The 18,453-nt window shown below is 39.1% G+C and overlaps 1 protein-coding gene across 1 annotated transcript; it reads right to left on the bottom strand.

Moving 5' to 3' along the window:
- Positions 1–1,907: 1,907 nt before the first annotated feature.
- LOC141613600 (uncharacterized) lies at positions 1,908–3,466 on the bottom strand. Its single transcript, XM_074432344.1, has 2 exons — positions 2,814–3,466; positions 1,908–1,914 (listed from the first exon to the last, which is right to left on the bottom strand). The coding sequence occupies exons 1-2, from the start codon at positions 3,464–3,466 to the stop codon at positions 1,908–1,910; spliced, it is 660 nt and encodes a 219-aa protein (XP_074288445.1).
- Positions 3,467–18,453: the final 14,987 nt, after the last annotated feature.

Raw genomic sequence — 18,453 nt, 5'->3', positions numbered from 1 at the left:
ACCGGTACTAGTCACTAGTTGAATATCTCCTAAGCCAACAGTTTTGCTTGTGACTTGATATCCCATTTTCACCGTACCAAAATCACCTTTCTTGTAGGATGAAAATAACCATTCATGTGGGGTGATGTGAAATGATGCACCTGAATCGACAATCCATATGCTTTCATCAGAAGCTAAATTGAGATAATTGTCTTCTCCGATTATAAATATAACGGTTTCTTCCGCAATTGCGACATCACTGGTGCTTGGTTCTTCTTTCTTCTTTGGGCCAATTTGATCTGGCTTGACCGTACCATTTTTCTGGTCTCTCTTCAGATTTCGACATTCGGGTTTTCTATGACTTGGTTTACCATAATAATAACAAATGAAGCTTGCTCTAGAACGAGATTTGGATCGTCCTCTTGACTTGTCACGCCCCTTGTTTCTAGAGTTATCACGATTTTCACTTCTGCCTCTGTTTTCAACAACATTAACATCTGAATCTATTGAAATACCACGCTCCTTTCTCCTTGCTTCTTCATTTAGAAGACTGTCAGTAACGACATCCATGGTGAGATTTCCTTCAAGGGATGAGTTACTGAGTGTAACAACTAAAGTGTCCCAACTCTCAGGAAGAGAGCTTAAAAGCAATAGTGCTTGTAACTCATCATCAATCTTCATATCCACATTGGTTAATTGGTTCACAAGACCCTTGAAATTGTTCAAGTGTTCAATCATGCCTTGACCATCTTTATAATCTAACTTCACCAATCGTCTTACGAGAAGAGCTTTATTTCTAGGAGTTTTCTTTTGAATCATAGATTCAAGTTTTGACCATAATTCATGGGCATTAGTGAAAGTAGCAACATGCTCAAATAAACTTCGGTCGATATATTTACGTATCATAGCGACCGCTTTCCGATTAAGGAGATCCCAAACTTTGTCTGATTTTCCTTCCAGCTTGTCTTCACTAATGATAGGCTCATACAAATCTTTACAATATAAATGATCCTCCATCATTTGTTTCCAATAGGAATAATTATCAGCCGTGAGTTTAAACATATCACCATCATAATGAGCGATGGTAGTCTCCATAATAATACACAAGAAAATATAATGAGCCCACTAACGTGGCTCTGATACCACTGTTGGGAAAAAACTCGTATTTCCCTCTTTGTGTCATTACGGGAAAAATAAATAAAGTGAGTAAATTAAATTGAGACAAAGACACAATAGAATTTTTTTGTTACGCGGAAAAACCCAAATAGGTAAACAACCGCGGGACGAGTGTCCAATTCTTCCACTATAATATTTCTAGTAGGATTACAAGTCGTCACCTTAATAAGGTGGATATCTCTCACTATTAAATAATGGTTTTCTTCTCTCACAAAACTCTCACAATAATAATACTAATTATTGTGGATTAATAATATATGTTTTGTTGTTGTGATTGATGAAATGAACTCTCTAATCTCACGTATATATAGGTGATCATGAGGAGAGAGTTACTACTTCCTTGAAAGCTTAAATGAATGTTTCACACATTCATTCGATGATGGCGTTTTGAGCATTGTAGAAAACAATGCATCTAACTCACACATTCAATAGATGAGTTTCATCTCATATGAAACATCTTAGATTTAATTGTTGTGTAAATTCCCTCAATTAAAGAGAGAATAACCCAACATCACATGTATAAAGTTACAGCTAGTCTTCAACACTCACCTCTCATAGGTCATTTGTATCCGTCCCAAATTTGTAATGGATAGCGTCCGTCACAAACAAGAATTTGTGATAAAGTTAGGGTTTGCTTTTCACTTTCTTTAGCTCCTCCCCTTTAGTTCATCAGTTAAACTTTTATTCTCAATCCCTAAATCTGCTTTACTCATTCACCAATAAAATATTACTCCTCTCATATAACTCTCTCATTAAAATCTATAAGATAATAATTCAGATATATCAACCTTCAAGCCACCGTCTCTACCTTTACCTTTAAAGAAGTTCGTACTAGGTATGCTCTTGTTCATTGAAATGGCTGAATCTATTAATCTTACCATTTTGTATTTATTTGCTCAACTCTAGATCTATATTTTTCTAATACCTCATCTATTCTTGTTGCGGCTCCTTTTAATTTCATGTGTTTGCTAATGTCTAGAAGTTCATGTGTTTTTCTTGCTTAGATCTACTTTTGTAGATCTACATTCGTTTTCAATTTCATTGTCAATATGCCTAGATCTTTTTTTTTTTAATTTCATTCTCAAGTTGTAAAACGTTTTCTAAAGAGGTAGTTTTGTATAAAAGTTATTTTTAGTTATAATTTATTTTATTGATTTTGTTTCTGGGTAATTCAACATTTGATGAGTTTATAGTTCTTTCACCATTTTCTTTTACCAATCTGGATTTTTGTACATATAAATAATAACTGTGCTTTTTTTCCCCTCTTCCTTTACAGGTATGCTAGGGGACTCTTGGAAGAGCAAATTTTGATTCATAATTCTCTTTTTTTTTTCTTTTTTTCTTTTGATGATTCATAGGAATCTTCTTATTTGTAATACATACTTTTTTTGAAGGAAACATAAGGTGGGTATTATATTAAATCAATCTCCGCAAGCTCGTTAACAACTTGCGGGAAATCAGATACAAGGACTATCTCACTACCCTCAAACTCAGCAGTAGGTCTCCCTTGTGACGGGTCAGATCTTCCGACGGTTATTTTGTGAGTGGAAATGGGTAGAGGGGACAAGGTGGGCACCCACCCCATGTGCTCCTTCTCTCACCCCCTATGGGTTTTTTGTGAGACAATATGGTACCCGTCACAAGTTTGTGACGGATACCCTCCGTCACAAACAACATTTTGTGCAAACTCAGTCATCCTTGCAATACAATGAGCCACAGTATTACCCCCACGTTTCACATGAGAAAAGAAACTAGACGGAAATAAACGTAAATTAACTATCACATCATTCACACAGAGGCCGAAAGGAGATCTTGCAACACTTTCGTTCTTCACAGCCAACACCACATTTAGAGCATCACCTTCAAGAATAATATTCGAGAAACCAAGACGGTTTGCAACCTCCAAACCAAAACTAGCAGCCCGTGCCTCCGCCACCTCCACATCCCACTCTGCCTCAACCCGCCTGCATCCCATCCCAACCACACTTCCAGCCTCATCCCGCGCTACCACTCCCAACCCAACCACACCACTGCCGGCAACATGAGCATCCACATTAATCTTAATGAAACCCGCTGACGGAGGAACCCACGAACATCTACCTACCTCCATCACCGTAGTTGGCTTGCTAATGACCCGGTTCGCATACCCTTGATACTCAGCTACCATCTTCACTAACCCCGAGCATACTACTTCTGCCGGCGGAGGAGCCTCCTCAAACAGGCGTTGGTTTCTTATGGTCCATATAGCCCACATCATTGCCAGGAAACGTCCCCTCTTGCCCACCTCCACCTGCTGTAATATGCACGCCATTCGTTCCACACAGGAGCTAGTCGGGGCCGCTTCAATCACCTCCCAAAAACCACTACAGTATCTCCATTGCTTTCTGGAGGTACAAATACTTGTAACGGCTTGACTAATGAAATTATAAGTACGGAGTATGTCATTAAGTTCCTTAATTACATATCTCTTTTTAGTTTAATGAAATTTGTGTAAATTGTGGTTAGGTGATACCCGTTTTTTTTAATAATCCAATATACGGTTAGCAACCAATTTTAGTTGCTAAATTGCAACTAAATTAGGTGATAGCAAAGTGGTGGCTACCATATTTAGATGGTTGCTAATTAGTGACCAATTCAGTTGGTCGCAGATTAGCGACCAAATGAAATATGCGACTGCGCCGACTGGGCCTACTGCGACTATTGAAATTCAGTCGCTAAAGCATTTAGCGACTAATTTATTAACATTAGCGACCAACTAAGTTGGTTGCTAACTAGCCTTTTCCTTGTAGTGATATGAACTTATTAAGTAAAGATTTAACCTATGATTAACTCCCCTAATCCCCCAGTAACCCTAGTTAGGGAACTACTCACTCATTATCATGTTAAACATGTTAACAATGGTGCCAATCATCTTAACAAGCATAAACATGATGGAAGAGTAAAACAATAAACAAGGGTTAAGTAAAGAGTTAAGAAATTGTACCAATCTTAAGATGAACAAATGGAAAGGAAAGAATAGTAGAAGAAAACTTGATTGATAATGAAGAGTTGTCAATTCTCCAATAATAACTCAAATAATCTTAAATTACCCGACTAGATCTAAGATTTCTTGAACAATAATTAAGGAAGAATTAATGTGTAATTAATCTAATTGATGTTATATCTACTAAATAACTTGATACTAATCACCTATTACAAAGGAGTATTTATACTAAGTATAAGTATTAGGTTAACTAAGGGCTTAAATGACGATTAAGCCCCTTAAATGATGTTTAACGCCTTGCAAGTCCTAGCTTGGGACACACGACCTCCTCTTGATGGACGCCCATCCTGCATTGAAGGGCGCCTGTCCTGATTTTGGGACACTCGAGCTGAGCTTGGGGACGCCCGTCCTTCTCATTGGGACGCCCGTCCTGTCTCTGGGACTCCCGTCCTGAAGGGCAGTTTTGCTTCTTCTTCATTTGGCTGGCCCCTAACTCGTAGGGATCCTTCAAGGGTCGTGGGGGTCCTTCATCATTGTCCATTTACTTGTTTTATTGACTTAAGCCTTTAGTATTGGTCTCCTCTTTGTTGCTTGGTCGTTAAATGCGATCAATTTAGCTCCGTTTTGCTCCATATAAGCAAGGCTAGCACTCCCCTCCTACCAAAAGTACAAAACCTCATAAAAAATGCATAATAGGAAACTAAAGATAAGAAACAACCCTAACGCATGCTAGAAAGCATAGGAACGAGACTAGTTAGGGGACTAACTGTGCGTAAATACGAGTCACATCAAAGCAACATTCATTCTATTACTCATAAGATCGGTGTCTCACACCATTGCTTTCACGCGTTGTAAATACGTACTTAAATTAGACGTTGTAGATACCTCGTTTCTGCACCTCCCGCCAAACACCTGGTGATGATTGGGCCACATGTTTGGTACGCGGAACGATTTATGACAATTCGTAAGTTTATCGTGAAGTGATAGCTCAAATACTTGTGTCTGCCTCTTGGTCGTCATCTAGGTGTCATTACGGTCGTTTTGGCTGTAATTAGAGTACATTTGGAGTCCGGGTCAAAAATCGTCTTTATTTCCTAAAATCGTCAAATCCCGAGTCAAAACAATGTGCTTGTCTACCTAAGGTTAGGATGTCATAAAATGTTAAAATTATATCTCATTTTGAGTCCCATGTCACTTCATTGGGCTAAACATAAAGTTTACATTACAAAATATGCATTTCATTTAGTTAAAATGACAACCCGACTTTAGGCCCATTTTACGAGGTGATAACGACTTTTTTGGGTCAGGCCTATTTCACAGAAAGTTCTAGATCTTTCTTTTAGCTTTCCAACGCCACCGAAATCACCTTATTCCGAGTCTTGTAGAGAAGGTTATGCTTGAAATACGACAGGTTGTCAAACGCGCTTTCTTGCGCAGGAGGAACCCGCTGAGGAAAGGACGCAGCAAGTGTTGCGCCTCTTCCAAGGGACGCAGCACTTGCTGCGCCTTTTCCTCAAGGTTTTATTTTTGTCCAAGTTTCCGTGTTTAACCTAAGTCGGTTGTTTCCGGATCTTTCTCTCCTTTCCTAAACCTAATTGCGTGATTAGTATAAATAGAGACCTTCGGTCTCACATATTTCTTACGCGAGTGTCCGCCCTTCTCTTCTCCCTTTGCATTCTAGACCACGTTCTTACTTTTTGGCGTCTACGTGCTTGAAATTTCGACCACGTAAGCTCGGATCCTTCTGAGAACCAGCCTCGTTTTGCATGACTGACCAATTTGACCAACTCCACAATCAATCAACTTAATCAATCTTATTCGTTTTCCTCCTAGAGGGCACTTTCGTTGTACATTCGAGTCGAGCATCACTAAACGTTAACTTAGTTCATCTCGTTTTGTCTAACATGTAAGTCTCAGGGTGTATAATCCTTATTTGATTATTGCTATTTATTATTGTAATCATTATTGTAAGATTTATGTCGAAAATACTCTTAAAACCGATTTGTAAAACCCTGTTTTAAAACCCTTTTTACGGATTATCAGAAGACAACCATCAAGAAAGGACGCAGCAACTGCTATGCCTCTTCGAAGGGACGCAGCACCTGCTGCGCCTCTTCGTGAGGCTGCCGCAGTTCCTGCTTCCGTTCTTCTTCCTTCGTCTTTTGTTCGTCCTATTGTTTTTCACTTCGTCTTTAATTGTTCATATTTCTTTAGCATAATAATATGAGTATGATAACCTTAACCTGTAATTCATTAATCTTTCATCATCATTAATTAATCCATCATTAAAATCCCCGACATAAATCCCTTATAATTCATATTTGTGGGTTTTCGTCATTAAAATCAATTCGGGTTTTGAGAGGTTCGATTCCTCAATATTGAATCTCTGGAATTCACTTTTGATATATTTCATCTGTTATTTATTGTTGTCATCATTAATTCGTCGTTAATAACTTGTTTAGCCTAATTAATTCAATTAATTCGATTAATTTATATTTATAATAACCTCATTAATCTTGTATAAAATTCGTTCTAATTAGTTTTTATCCATGTTTTATCGTTTTTATGACCTCAATCACATATAAATAATCTGTTAATCACTTATATCCGAGTCAATTATTCATAATCAAGCATTAAATTTACCTACGAATATTAACGAGATGCAGTTCCGGCTTCACAGCCAGAACTCAACCCAGGAATAGACGCAGCAACTGCTGCGCCTCTTCCAAGGGATGCAGCTCTGCTGCGCCTGTTCCTGGTTGGGTTCTGTCTCTGAACTCCCGTTTCTGCTTTGACCTAGTTTATTAGTTTACGTATTTTATTTACTATTAATCGTATTATCACCTAGTAATTTGTTTGTTTGTTTATTTATTCTTTCTTTTCTGAAATTTTCCGTTTTAGATGTTTTTTCGACATAAATCATTTATCCGATTTAATTATTGTAATTTTCTTTATTGTTTTTTTATTGTATTTCTTTTATCGTATTCCTTGTATGTTCTCACATGTAATCAATCTAAATTCCTATCTCGACTCAACTGCATGTTAAATTACGTGTTAACCGACTTAGTATTAATTCTCACATGTTATGATTAATCTAATAAATGTTGCATTGCATGCATATAATCGACAACATATCGAGTATAGACAATTTCCCTAATCATTAGTAGACGCCGCTATCGTGGCGGGCGGGATTAGGTGTTCGATAAAAAGAGCTTCCTAATACGTACCCTCACCCTTTACTCCAGATCTCTGTGAACACCCGTGTTCATTGGCTTCCATGAGAGTCATTCTAGACATAGAATGCCAAGGGTAACGAATTCTTGGTGTTCATGTCATTACTTTGTGTCTTGACATGACATGAGGAATTCGAACGGTTTCCAATTTTCCACAATAAATTGGTGGCGACTCCACAAATGCAACAAGAAAAGCTTGCTTCGCTTTTCGCCCGCGTGGGCCCGCGTCCACAGTTTGGCGACTACGCTGGGGATAATGCACTTACGTGTAGCCAAAAGGGTGAAACTTGAACAAGGTTAGGGAATAGTTTATACGAGACAGTTGTCAATTATCATAACTCGGTCTTCCTAGACCGTTTTATTCGGCCTTCCTAGGCCCAACCCAATCCATTCGACCAATTGTCCCGTCTAGACGGTCCAAATTCTTATTTGGGCTTAAGGATGGATAGCGATTGACGGCAACCATACCATGGTACTTACTCTTGTTGGTTTCAAGGACTTTCACTACTCGAGGAAATGGACTAGGAATCGGCCTTACTCCTGTTTGGTATGAGCCTCTCCACAAACCCCGGGTTTGATTGTTCCGTATGGCAACCCACCCTTTAAACCAAAACCCTTTTAAATGCACTCAACATCCCGTTATAATGCTTGTATGAATGTTTGTATCATATGTGATCACCATTTTCTAAACAAAACCATGGCGAAATTTGTAAAAATCAAAACCTCTTTTAAAATGTAAATTTTTGAAAAAGGCCAAATTTAGCGCAAAACCAGTCGAAATTCTATCCAAATGTCGAGTCAAATTTCGGGCCTTAAACCCATTTAAAAAAAAACGTAAAAAAAAAGAGTCCAAAACAAAAAAAAAAAAACAAAAATGTTTTAATCAAAACATTTTCAAACCGTGTAAATGTAAGTATGTAAATTCAATTGGGCTAAGTTATAGTCAAAATTCAAACCGACTATGTCCTAGTCGGAAGTCGGTCGGGTCATAAACTCGTCTTCCTTTACATTTTGGGTCTTTTCAAAATTCAAGTCAAGTCTTAAGGCGTCACGCCGTCATTTTGGACCCCCTACCCCAATTCAATTAGGAGCTAAACATTTCCACACCTAGTCTCACACACTCGAGGCTAACACATCGAGTCATTCCCATGTCCGTTTCTTGAATTCTCCTAGTACACGTTTGGGACACACATACCCGAACCTCGAATCAAGTCTGTCTTAAGCACACGAATTAGAATTAGCACGTGTCGCCAATCCCGTCAATAAAGTCAACCACATAAATGTCACTCTGTCAAAGTCAACAATCGAGTCTAAACGTCAAGGTCAAACACCGTGAATCCAAACACGAGAAGTCACTCACGACATTTCCTGGATTCACAAGTCAAGATTCTAGTTGATGCGTATCCTAAATATGATGTTTTACACCCCATTTTACACGCATTTCAGAGCTCAATTATGTAGTTTTATGCTACTATTTGCCCTATTTCGTCTAATTTCGTATTTTTATGCAATATTGCAGATTTATGCGGAAATGAGTAGAAATTGAGCTAAATCCGTCCCCGAGTACCTTGCATTGCATTTGACGTGAAGTATTTACTCAAGGAACGAGCTTGGTGCGCATGTCGAGGCCCGAAAGACAAATCCACGAGAATTTAGAAGTCAAGTATCAGCTACTTCAGTCGATCGACCGCTGCCCTTAGTCGATCGACCAGATCACGAGTTCCAACAGCTACTGTTTAGTGAAGAGCAGTCGATCGACTGCCCTGTATGGTCGATCGACCAAGCCACTAATTCTGACGTGAATAAGAAGATCGAGAATTAAGAAGCCCATGATACATTAGGTTTTGGAATAAGTACTACGTTGTATTCCTATATAACGTAGCTTTAGCATTCAGAATAATTATTCAGTTTTCTATTCAAGTTTTTAGCATTCAGTTTTAGGAAATAATTAGGGTTTGGTTTTCGAGTTTAATCATTCAATACAATTCCTTTCGTTCGTGTTTCCGATCTTCTTCCTACAATTCTTCTACTGCTATTACTTTGTTCCATAATTTCGGTTTTATTGCTTTATTATCGTTCGTAGTATAGAAATTGCTAATTAGTTTCCCGAAGCCAAAATTATCGTTTTATGTTATTTGTTTGTTCAATTATTTCAAGCATGAATTCAGTAGTTTATTTCATGAATCTTGTTGTTATTTTCGTAATAGTCATGAATAGCTAAATACCCAGTCCTAGGATGTAGGGAATCTGTAGAAGTAGGCGGCATTAGAATAGGACGACCTAGAGCGCGCCATGGTCGATCGACTGGTCTTCCTGGTCGATCGACCGGCCTCGTGAGATTACCTTCGTTTTAATTAATTTAATTTCTATGTTTGACGAATCGAGTGCACGCGACTAGTTGAATGTTTAGGATTTGACCGACCCAATAAAGATCGAAAGATAGGGAAGGGAGATAGCCTACCTAATTAAGACGACTAGATTAACGAGATCGAAAGATAAGTTAGTTTAGCCTTTTTAAGTCACTTTTCAGGACGAAAGTTAGTATTAGTGATATTAGGGACCTGTAGCGAGATCGAGAGATACTACCCGTGAGAGTGGACCGAGAGGACCTCTTATTTTCCCGTCTCACCTGTTTGTTTTAGACCTACCTAGTATGCTGCCGCCGAAACTATAGTGAACTGACCATCTTAGCACCCTTTTAATATCTGTTTTCATCTATTAGCTTAGTTTATCGTTCTTTTATTGCCATTAGTATAGAACAATTCAAATCAACCCCCCACATTTGTTACCTTGGACTTAAAGTTAGACAACTAATAATTGCATCGCCTCCCTGTGGTTCGACCCTGTTATCACTAGCTTCTGTTAGTTTTAATAGGTATTATAAATCTTATCTTTGGTGCACACAACGACGGGCATCAAATTTTGGCGCCGTTGCCGGGGAGGCAATTGTTTAAAATTTTTAGTTGTTTTATTTTTAGAATTTTTCTTAGTTTAAGGGACATTTGTTCCTTAAACTATTCTCATATTCTATTTGTAGTTTCTTCTTATGCGCAGGTCACAGGGTGGTGAATTACTACCGTTTAATCCTGAGATTGAGAAGACTTTGCGTGAGTTGAGATGATCATCTAGAGTATTGCCGACAGAGGAAGAGCTGAGTACTCTGTCTAGTTACTATGAGAACGAGCTATTTGAGGAGGATCCACATTCATCTCCTGTTTCCACTTCTTCAGCTGAGACCGTCTCATCTCCAGATTTTCCAGTCATGGCTGAAGAAGCGAGTATAGCCAGTCACTCTAAGCCGACAGCTGCTAATCTTTACAAAGGATTCGCATTACCCGGGGAGGACAGAAAATTCGAGCCGAAGCCTTCGCATATTAACTTGGTTGAGAGAAACCAATTCGGGGGAGCTGCAAATGAAGATGCAGCTAAGCACATGGAGACATTCATCGATTATTGTTGTTCCATACCCCCACCAACCGGTGTGACCCAGGACCAGGTGAAGGAAACCATGTTTATATTCTCTCTTCGTGATGCTGCAAAGGAGTGGTACAGAGACCTGGATCGAGCTGCTAATGGGATCACGGACTGGAATTCCTTGACCCTAGCATTCTACAAGAAGTATTTCTCTTCCTCGAAGACGAATGCCATTACAGCTCAGATCACGAGCTTTAAACAGGGTCCTGATGAGTACTTTCATGAGGCGTGGGTCCGTTTCAAGAAGCTGGTGCGAACCATTCCTCACCATGGGTTTGAGAAGTGGAGCCTATGCAATCAGTTCTATAATGGGCTCTATGACGATCAGAGAGCTATCCTGGATGCGGCAGCTAGTGGCAGATTCCAGGAGAATGTGGGAGAGACTAAGGGGTGGAAAATAATCGATGACTTGGCCACCCATAAAGCTGAATATGGGAATTCCAGGGGAAATCAAAGGAGAAGTGCTGAATCTCCTTCTGTAGCTGCACTAGAGGCTCTCACGGCGAGGTTTGATAAGTACGAGTTGGGAGGAGCCTCAAAAGGAGGGATCTATCATGTGAATGCTGTTTCAGACGGTCCTTTCGTCTGCAAAAGATGTGGAGCTGAGGGACATGTTTCAGACAATTGTCCTAATCCCTTTGAGTCTTGTGCTGCCTTTCAACATTATAGGCAGACAAACACTTATTATGAGCCGAATGTCCATCCGAACTTGAGGTGAAGCAGCCAAAATGTCTTGAATCCGACTCAACCTCCACAGCAGCAGCAGCAGCAGAATTATGTGCCCCCTCATAAGCAACAGCAGTTCCAAAAGCCTCCATATGTTCCTCAGCAGCAACAGCAATCCCAAGGCTCTGAATTTTCCGAATTGAAGAACTTGTTGCTGAAAGTGTCTCAAGCTAGAGAGGCCGGGATGAAGATGTTAGAGAGCCAAATTGCTCAATTGGCAAGCAAGAATACAACTCGAGCTCCAGGATATTTACCGACTCAGACGCATCAAAAGGAGACCCTTAATGCCATTACTTTGAGGAGTGGGTCTACCCCTGATGGGCCCGCTATGGTCGAGGACATTGCTGAAAAAGATGAGGCGGAACCGAGTCAGAAGAAAGCTGGAACGAACAGTGGAAAGAAAAAGACGACTATCAGGTATATCAGTCGATCGACTGATATACCCAGTCGATCGACCAGTCCGCGAGATGCAGTAGCTTCTTGTCCTGTAGATTTCAGTCGATCGACTGATCTACATGGTCGATCGACTGACGACGCTGCTGAGAGTGAGTCCTTTCGTCCTCCAATGCCAAATAACTTGAGGGACCACTTGTTTCGGGGTACGACTACTCCGAAAATATTGATTCAAGACCCAAATGCTAATGGGTCAGTTCCAGTTCCGAAGTACGACCCGATGATGGTTAATGGCTCATTTTTGAGACGGTCTGAAAGGGTTCAAGCTTCAACAAAGAGAAGGTCGTGGATTTTCAGCCTAAATCCACTGACACCGGCATGAGAGATTTAGAGGAGAGGGCTAAGTTGCTACTTTAAGCCCCCTATCCAGAGAGATTGGTGCCGATAAAGGAACAGGTATCGTTTAATAAATTTGAAAATGTAGTTCGTAGCTTAAGCGTACAAGTTCCTTTTCTTGAATTAGTTAATCAAGTGCCTGCTTACATGAAATTTATGAAGCAACTTTTGTCTAAGAAGAAGTCACTTGAAACTGTGCATAATGTCGCATTAACTGAGGAGTCATGTTCTTATTTGACCCATACTGCACCTCATAAGCTAGAAGACCCAGGTAGTTTTTCAGTCCCATGTAATATTGGCACCTTTCCTATTGAGAAAGCCTTGTGTGACCTAGGAGCCAGTAATAGTGTGATGCCTTTGAGTCTTGCTAGAATGTTGAAATTGACTAGGTTTGCAGTTACCAACATGACAGTACAGATGGCTGACCGATCTGCAATCCAGCCTATAGGAGTCTTAGAGGACATTCCCGTGTAAATAGGAAAGTTCTTTTTCCCTGTTGACTTAGTTGTGCTAGATATGCCCGAGGACGCCCACATACCTATCATACTAGTTAGACCATTTCTGCACACTGCTAGTGAAGTTATAGATGTCGGTTCAGGGACTTTGGCCTTAAAAATGGGGAAACACTCCATTGTCTTTGCCCAGACGGCTAAGAAGAAAGACCCCATGTGGCCAATAACTTGCAATACGGTTTCTGAGAAGAAATCTTATTTTATACTTCGTGTTATGCTTATCTCTGTTCCTATTCCTGTTGTGACACCTCCGCCCCAGACTGGGAGCAAATTGGAGGAAGATTCTTCTGTTTTGGATATTGCAGGAGCTGGTTTGGGGAAGGAAGACCTACATGTTGCTCCAGCTGTGAAGGAGCCAATCGTTCAAAGAGGTGGTCTAGGATGCCTTAGCTATGGCACTGATGAGGAGCCCGATGAGGAGCCAGTCAAAGTGACAGAGTCCGATTTGGATTCTGACGAGCTTGAGGAGGTCATTGAGTGGGAAGTTGTCCGACATGTTGATCCGTTGAGTTCTGCGGATGTTGGAGCTAAGAAGAGTGCATCTGAGAAGATGAGCACTGTAGAGACTGCCTCTTGTAGCCAGAAGCCGAGCAAGTGGGCCATTCCGTGGTCGTTCTTGATCAACTATTAGTTGATCAAAGACTTTACAAACATTTTATTGCTTTCGTTAAACTCCTTTTATTGCTTTTGTGTGCGCGAGACTTCGCATTTTAATAAGTTTGCTTAGGATTTTATACACTTTAGACTGTCGCTTTGGGTTTTGCGCAATTTTGGGCGCGTTATTATGTTTGTTTGCAGCTCTATAGACCATATTAGCTCAAGTTATCAAGCTAATTCGAAGAAATCAGATAGTTACAATGGGTTTTTCAGTCGATCGACTGCCCCCTATGGTCGATCGACTGAGCTGCGACTTCCAGGAGCTTCTGTTCCTGCTCATTCCGGTCGATCGACTGCGTGCTATGGTCGATCGACCATTGTCGCTGCTGTACCTGTTCTCGACCTTTCCCCTGCTGTGTTTGATCGTGTTGCGGAATTGAGGGAGTCTTCCCTCCTCTTTATTTTCCGCCATATTTCTATTTTCTTCCGTTTTTAATTTTTGCACATAATTACCGCTTCCACATTGTTTTCTCGGATTTATGCGTAGTATTGTTTGTCTTTTCAGGTACCTATGGTAGCACTGCTGGCTACTGAAACCTCCTAGCTCACGCTGGTTTGGGGAGGTTTCCTTTTGCTGCGCTTAAAGTCTTGTGAGTTTCCGATTCTTACTTCATGTTTTGTTTAGTTAATTTATCGCAAATTCCCATTTTCCTTTTATTTCATTATATGATTTTTCACAATGGGGACATTGTGTGTTTTGGTTTGGGGAAGGGTTTTGCGTTGCATTTCATTTGCTTGCATTCACGTTTACATTTTTGTCTTGCATTTGTTATTTATTTTCCCTTATATATACAAAAATAATTTCAGAAAAAATTGAAAAATTCAAAAAAATTCAAAAAAATTGCACATTTATTTTAGCATGTAGGTCGAGTCGGAACGGTAGTATTTCAATGATGACATTGCATTTGCATCTGCTTTTGCCTAAGCCTTGCTAATTGACATGTTATTAGTAGAATCACATATGCATATCTACGAGTTTTCGTTAATATCTTGCTGAACTTGAAACTTGACTTAAAATTTTGGCAAACTACATCATTTTCTGAGGTTTAGAGCCTATAACTGGTGACATTCATGACCAGTTTATCTAGGATTGTGAGTAGTTACTCTTTATGAGACATGTTACATAAATTTGCATAAATATGAACTTAATCTACTTAATACCTGTGTGCATTCGGTCTGTGGTTAGTTGACACATGTGGTAGAGGTTCCCTTTTCTCATTTTACCCATAAGCTCCACACTGCCAAAAATAGTCTTTTTGTCCCGTTAACTACATCCTACATTTAGCCTGCCTTTGTCAAGCTAGTAGTTTACGTTTTGGGATTGTTACTTCAATTTTGGTAGCTAATGCTCATTTTGAGATAAAGTTGGGAAGAGATGGAAAAGGAAAGAAAGAAGAAAACGAAAAAAAAAAGAAAAGAAAAATGATTCGAAAAAGAAAGAAAAAAAAGAGTGATGTACTGTAGAGGACGGTCGATCGACTGCCCATTCCGGTCGATCGACTGAAACCCGAGAAAGAAAAAAATCAAAAATCACATGGTTTGAATCTTTATGAGTTGGTGATTTATACTCCCATGTTTCATTTGTATCTTATGGGGAGTTGTTTAATTATGGAGATTGTGGGATTTGTGCTTGCTATCAGCACCGTTTCGATTGAATTTTGAGCAAGGATTTGGGACGATTTATTAATTTGGTTCCCTTAGTTACTAGCTTGGCTTTTAACTCTGTTTTTATCCAAATTCGTCTTAGCCCTTCTTGCCCATAGCCTCACATATCCATATTTACCTCGGCATGTGTCATGGTCATCTGTTTGGTTGGAATGCGTATGTACGGTTGTAGAGATTACATTCATATTATATTGCAGGCATGTTCTTATAGGTCGTAGTTAGGTGAGTGTCACTAACAAGATGAATTCTTTCTATCTTTTACATATTTTCACCTATGCTTATTTGAGTGATTTGAGCGACCCGTGAGAGTCCATAATGATAAGTCTCTATAGTTGACGGTTCAGCAGTTTTTACTGACTTCATAACTCGTTTGCATGATTCATATTGCTAGTTGATTGTTGGTTATTGCATTAAATTGTTTTAGTTTATTCGGTTTGCATTTCGCTCTGAGATTAAACTCGTTCCATTAGGTTTTAGGATCGAGTCTAGTTCTTGCTTGAGGACAAGCAAGGGTTTGGTTTGGGGAAGTTTGATGCGTATCCTAAATATGATGTTTTACACCCCATTTTACACGCATTTCAGAGCTCAATTATGTAGTTTTATGCTACTATTTGCCCCATTTCGTCCACTTTCGTATTTTTATGCAATATTGCAGATTTATGCGAAAATGAGTAGAAATTGAGCTAAATCCGTCCCTGAGTACCTTGCATTGCATTTGACGTGAAGTATTTACTCAAGGAACGAGCTTGGTGCGCATTTCGAGGCCCGAAAGATAAATCCACGAGAATTTAGAAGTCAAGTATCAGCTACTTCAGTCGATCGACCGCTGCCCTTAGTCGATCGACCAAATCACGAGTTCCAGCAGCTACTATTTAGTGAAGAGCAGTCGATCGACTGCCCTGTGTGGTCGATCGACCAAGCCGCTAATTCTGACGTGAATAAGAAGATCGAGAATTAAGAAGCCCATGGTACATTAGGTTTTGAAATAAGAACTACGTTGTATTCCTATATAACGTAGCTTTAGCATTCAGAATAATTATTCAGTTTTCTATTCAAGTTTTTAGCATTTAGTTTTAGGAAATAATTAGGGTTTGGTTTTCGAGTTTAAACATTCAATACAATTCCTTTCGTTCGTGTTTCCGATCTTCTTTCTGCAATTCTTCCACTGGTATTCCTTTGTTCCATAATTTCGGTTTTATTACTTTATTATCGTTCGTAGTATAGAAATTGCTAATTAGTTTCCCGAAGCCAAAATTATCGTTTTATGTTATTTGTTTGTTCAATTATTTCAAGCATGAATTCAGTAGTTTATTTCATGAATCTTGTTGTTATTTTCGTAATAGTCATGAATAGCTAAATACCCTGTGCTAGGATGTAGGGAATCTGTAGAAGTAGGCGGCATTAGAATAGGACGACCTAGAGCGTGCCATGGTCGATCGACTGGTCTTCTTGGTCGATCGTCCGGCCTCGTGAGATTACCTTCGTTTTAATTAATTTAATTTCTATGTTTGACGAATCGAGTGCACGCGACTAGTTGAATGTTTAGGATTTGACCGATCCAATAAAGATCGAAAGATAGGGAAGGGAGATAGCCTACCTAATTAAGACGACTAGATTAACGAGATCGAAAGATAAGTTAGTTTTGCCTTTTTAAGTCACTTTTCAGGACGAAAGTTAGTATTAGTGATATTAGGGACCTGTAGCGAGATCGATAGATGCTACCCGTGAGAGTGGACCGAGAGGACCTCTTATTTTCCCATCTCACCTGTTTGTTTTAGACCTACCTAGTATGCTTCCGCCGAACCTATAGTGAACCGACCATCTTAGCACCCTTTTAATATCTGTTTTCATCTATTAGCTTAGTTTATCGTTCTTTTATTGCCATTAGAATAGAACAATTCAAATCAACCCCCGACATTTGTTACCTTGGACTTAAAGTTAGACAACTAATAATTGCATCGCCTCCCTGTGGTTCGACCCTATTACCACTAGCTTCTGTTAGTTTTAATAGGTATTATAAATGTTATCTTCGGTGCACACAACGACGGGCATCACTAGTCATCACATCTCGTCATATATCCTTGTTTGTTGCCTTAGTATGCGTGATCCCATGTCAAATCAAGTTGTAATGCGCATCATTTTCTTCTCGGTAGGAATTCTACAATTTCCAATGAAAGTGTTCAAGAACGTTTATCTGTCGAAGTCGAAGAAATAAGTGCTGCAGTCATTAAGCTTCAGGCCACCGTCGAATACTTGAGAACTCGTGTCACCAATGTGGAAGACAAGATAGACATGATGAAACCTTTACCATCCTCTCAAACCCCAAGGCCAAGTTATAGCTTCAACACGACTCACCCATATAAGAAGGCCAATGAAGATAAGGGTGTTGGTAAATATGTCCTCAACAATAGTGCGATCACATGATTTAATATCATAATTAAATCTCATACTAAGAATACGTGAGGGATGATTCTTTATACAGTCGACTGACCGTCATTAATCGGTAATGATTGGCTAACTAGAGTTTGACATTACTGTCGTGTGACGGTGGTGGTCAGTTGATCCCTTTAGGTCACACCTATAGGATGAAGCCCAAATAGATATTTAATTAATTGTATGCGATACGAATTAATTAATTCCTTAATTATGGGAGTGCAATTTTGCGTCTTATTTTAATGTGATTAAATAAAGATTAAATTTAGTAATTAAGTGTTATATTACTAAATTAGTTGAGATATTAATATAAGTTTTGAGGTAGAGGAATTAGTTATTTATAGTTACAAGAAGTTGTAATTTTAACTAACTAGTAATCATGGGACCCATTATATATTGATATAATGGTAGTATACTACTCAAAAGTGGAGTGTATATTATATTATTAATTGTAATATTTAAGTGTTAAATGATTACATTAATAATTAAATATGTAAGATAGTTAAACATATGACTTATAAGCATTTGTGGGACAAATGACAAAAGGCAAAAATGGTCCATAAAAGGACCAATATTTCGGCCAAAGACAAGAGCAAAAGATGCTCCAATTTGTCTTGTTCATTTGTTATAACAATGTGATAGTGACTTGTCCATGACATATCTTACAAAGCTTCAACCCTACACACTACCTACACAAACAAAGAGTAAAAACAAAAGGCAAAAGATTCTTTCTTTTGCCCCATGCCAACCGGTTTTGGCACCATATAATGAGCATTTGGTTGCTCATTTTTATACTTCTTGTTTTTGCTTGAAAATGTATATATCT

The sequence above is a fragment of the Silene latifolia genome, chromosome 11 (assembly GCF_048544455.1).
Source record: "Silene latifolia isolate original U9 population chromosome 11, ASM4854445v1, whole genome shotgun sequence".
NCBI lineage: Eukaryota > Viridiplantae > Streptophyta > Magnoliopsida > Caryophyllales > Caryophyllaceae > Silene > Silene latifolia.
This window is presented reverse-complemented; position numbering and strand designations above follow the sequence as displayed.

Bases quoted from the DNA above. Each gene is read 5' to 3' on its own strand.
- LOC141613600 (XM_074432344.1), bottom strand. From the start codon at position 3,466: ATGGCGTGCATATTACAGCAGGTGGAGGTGGGCAAGAGGGGACGTTTC.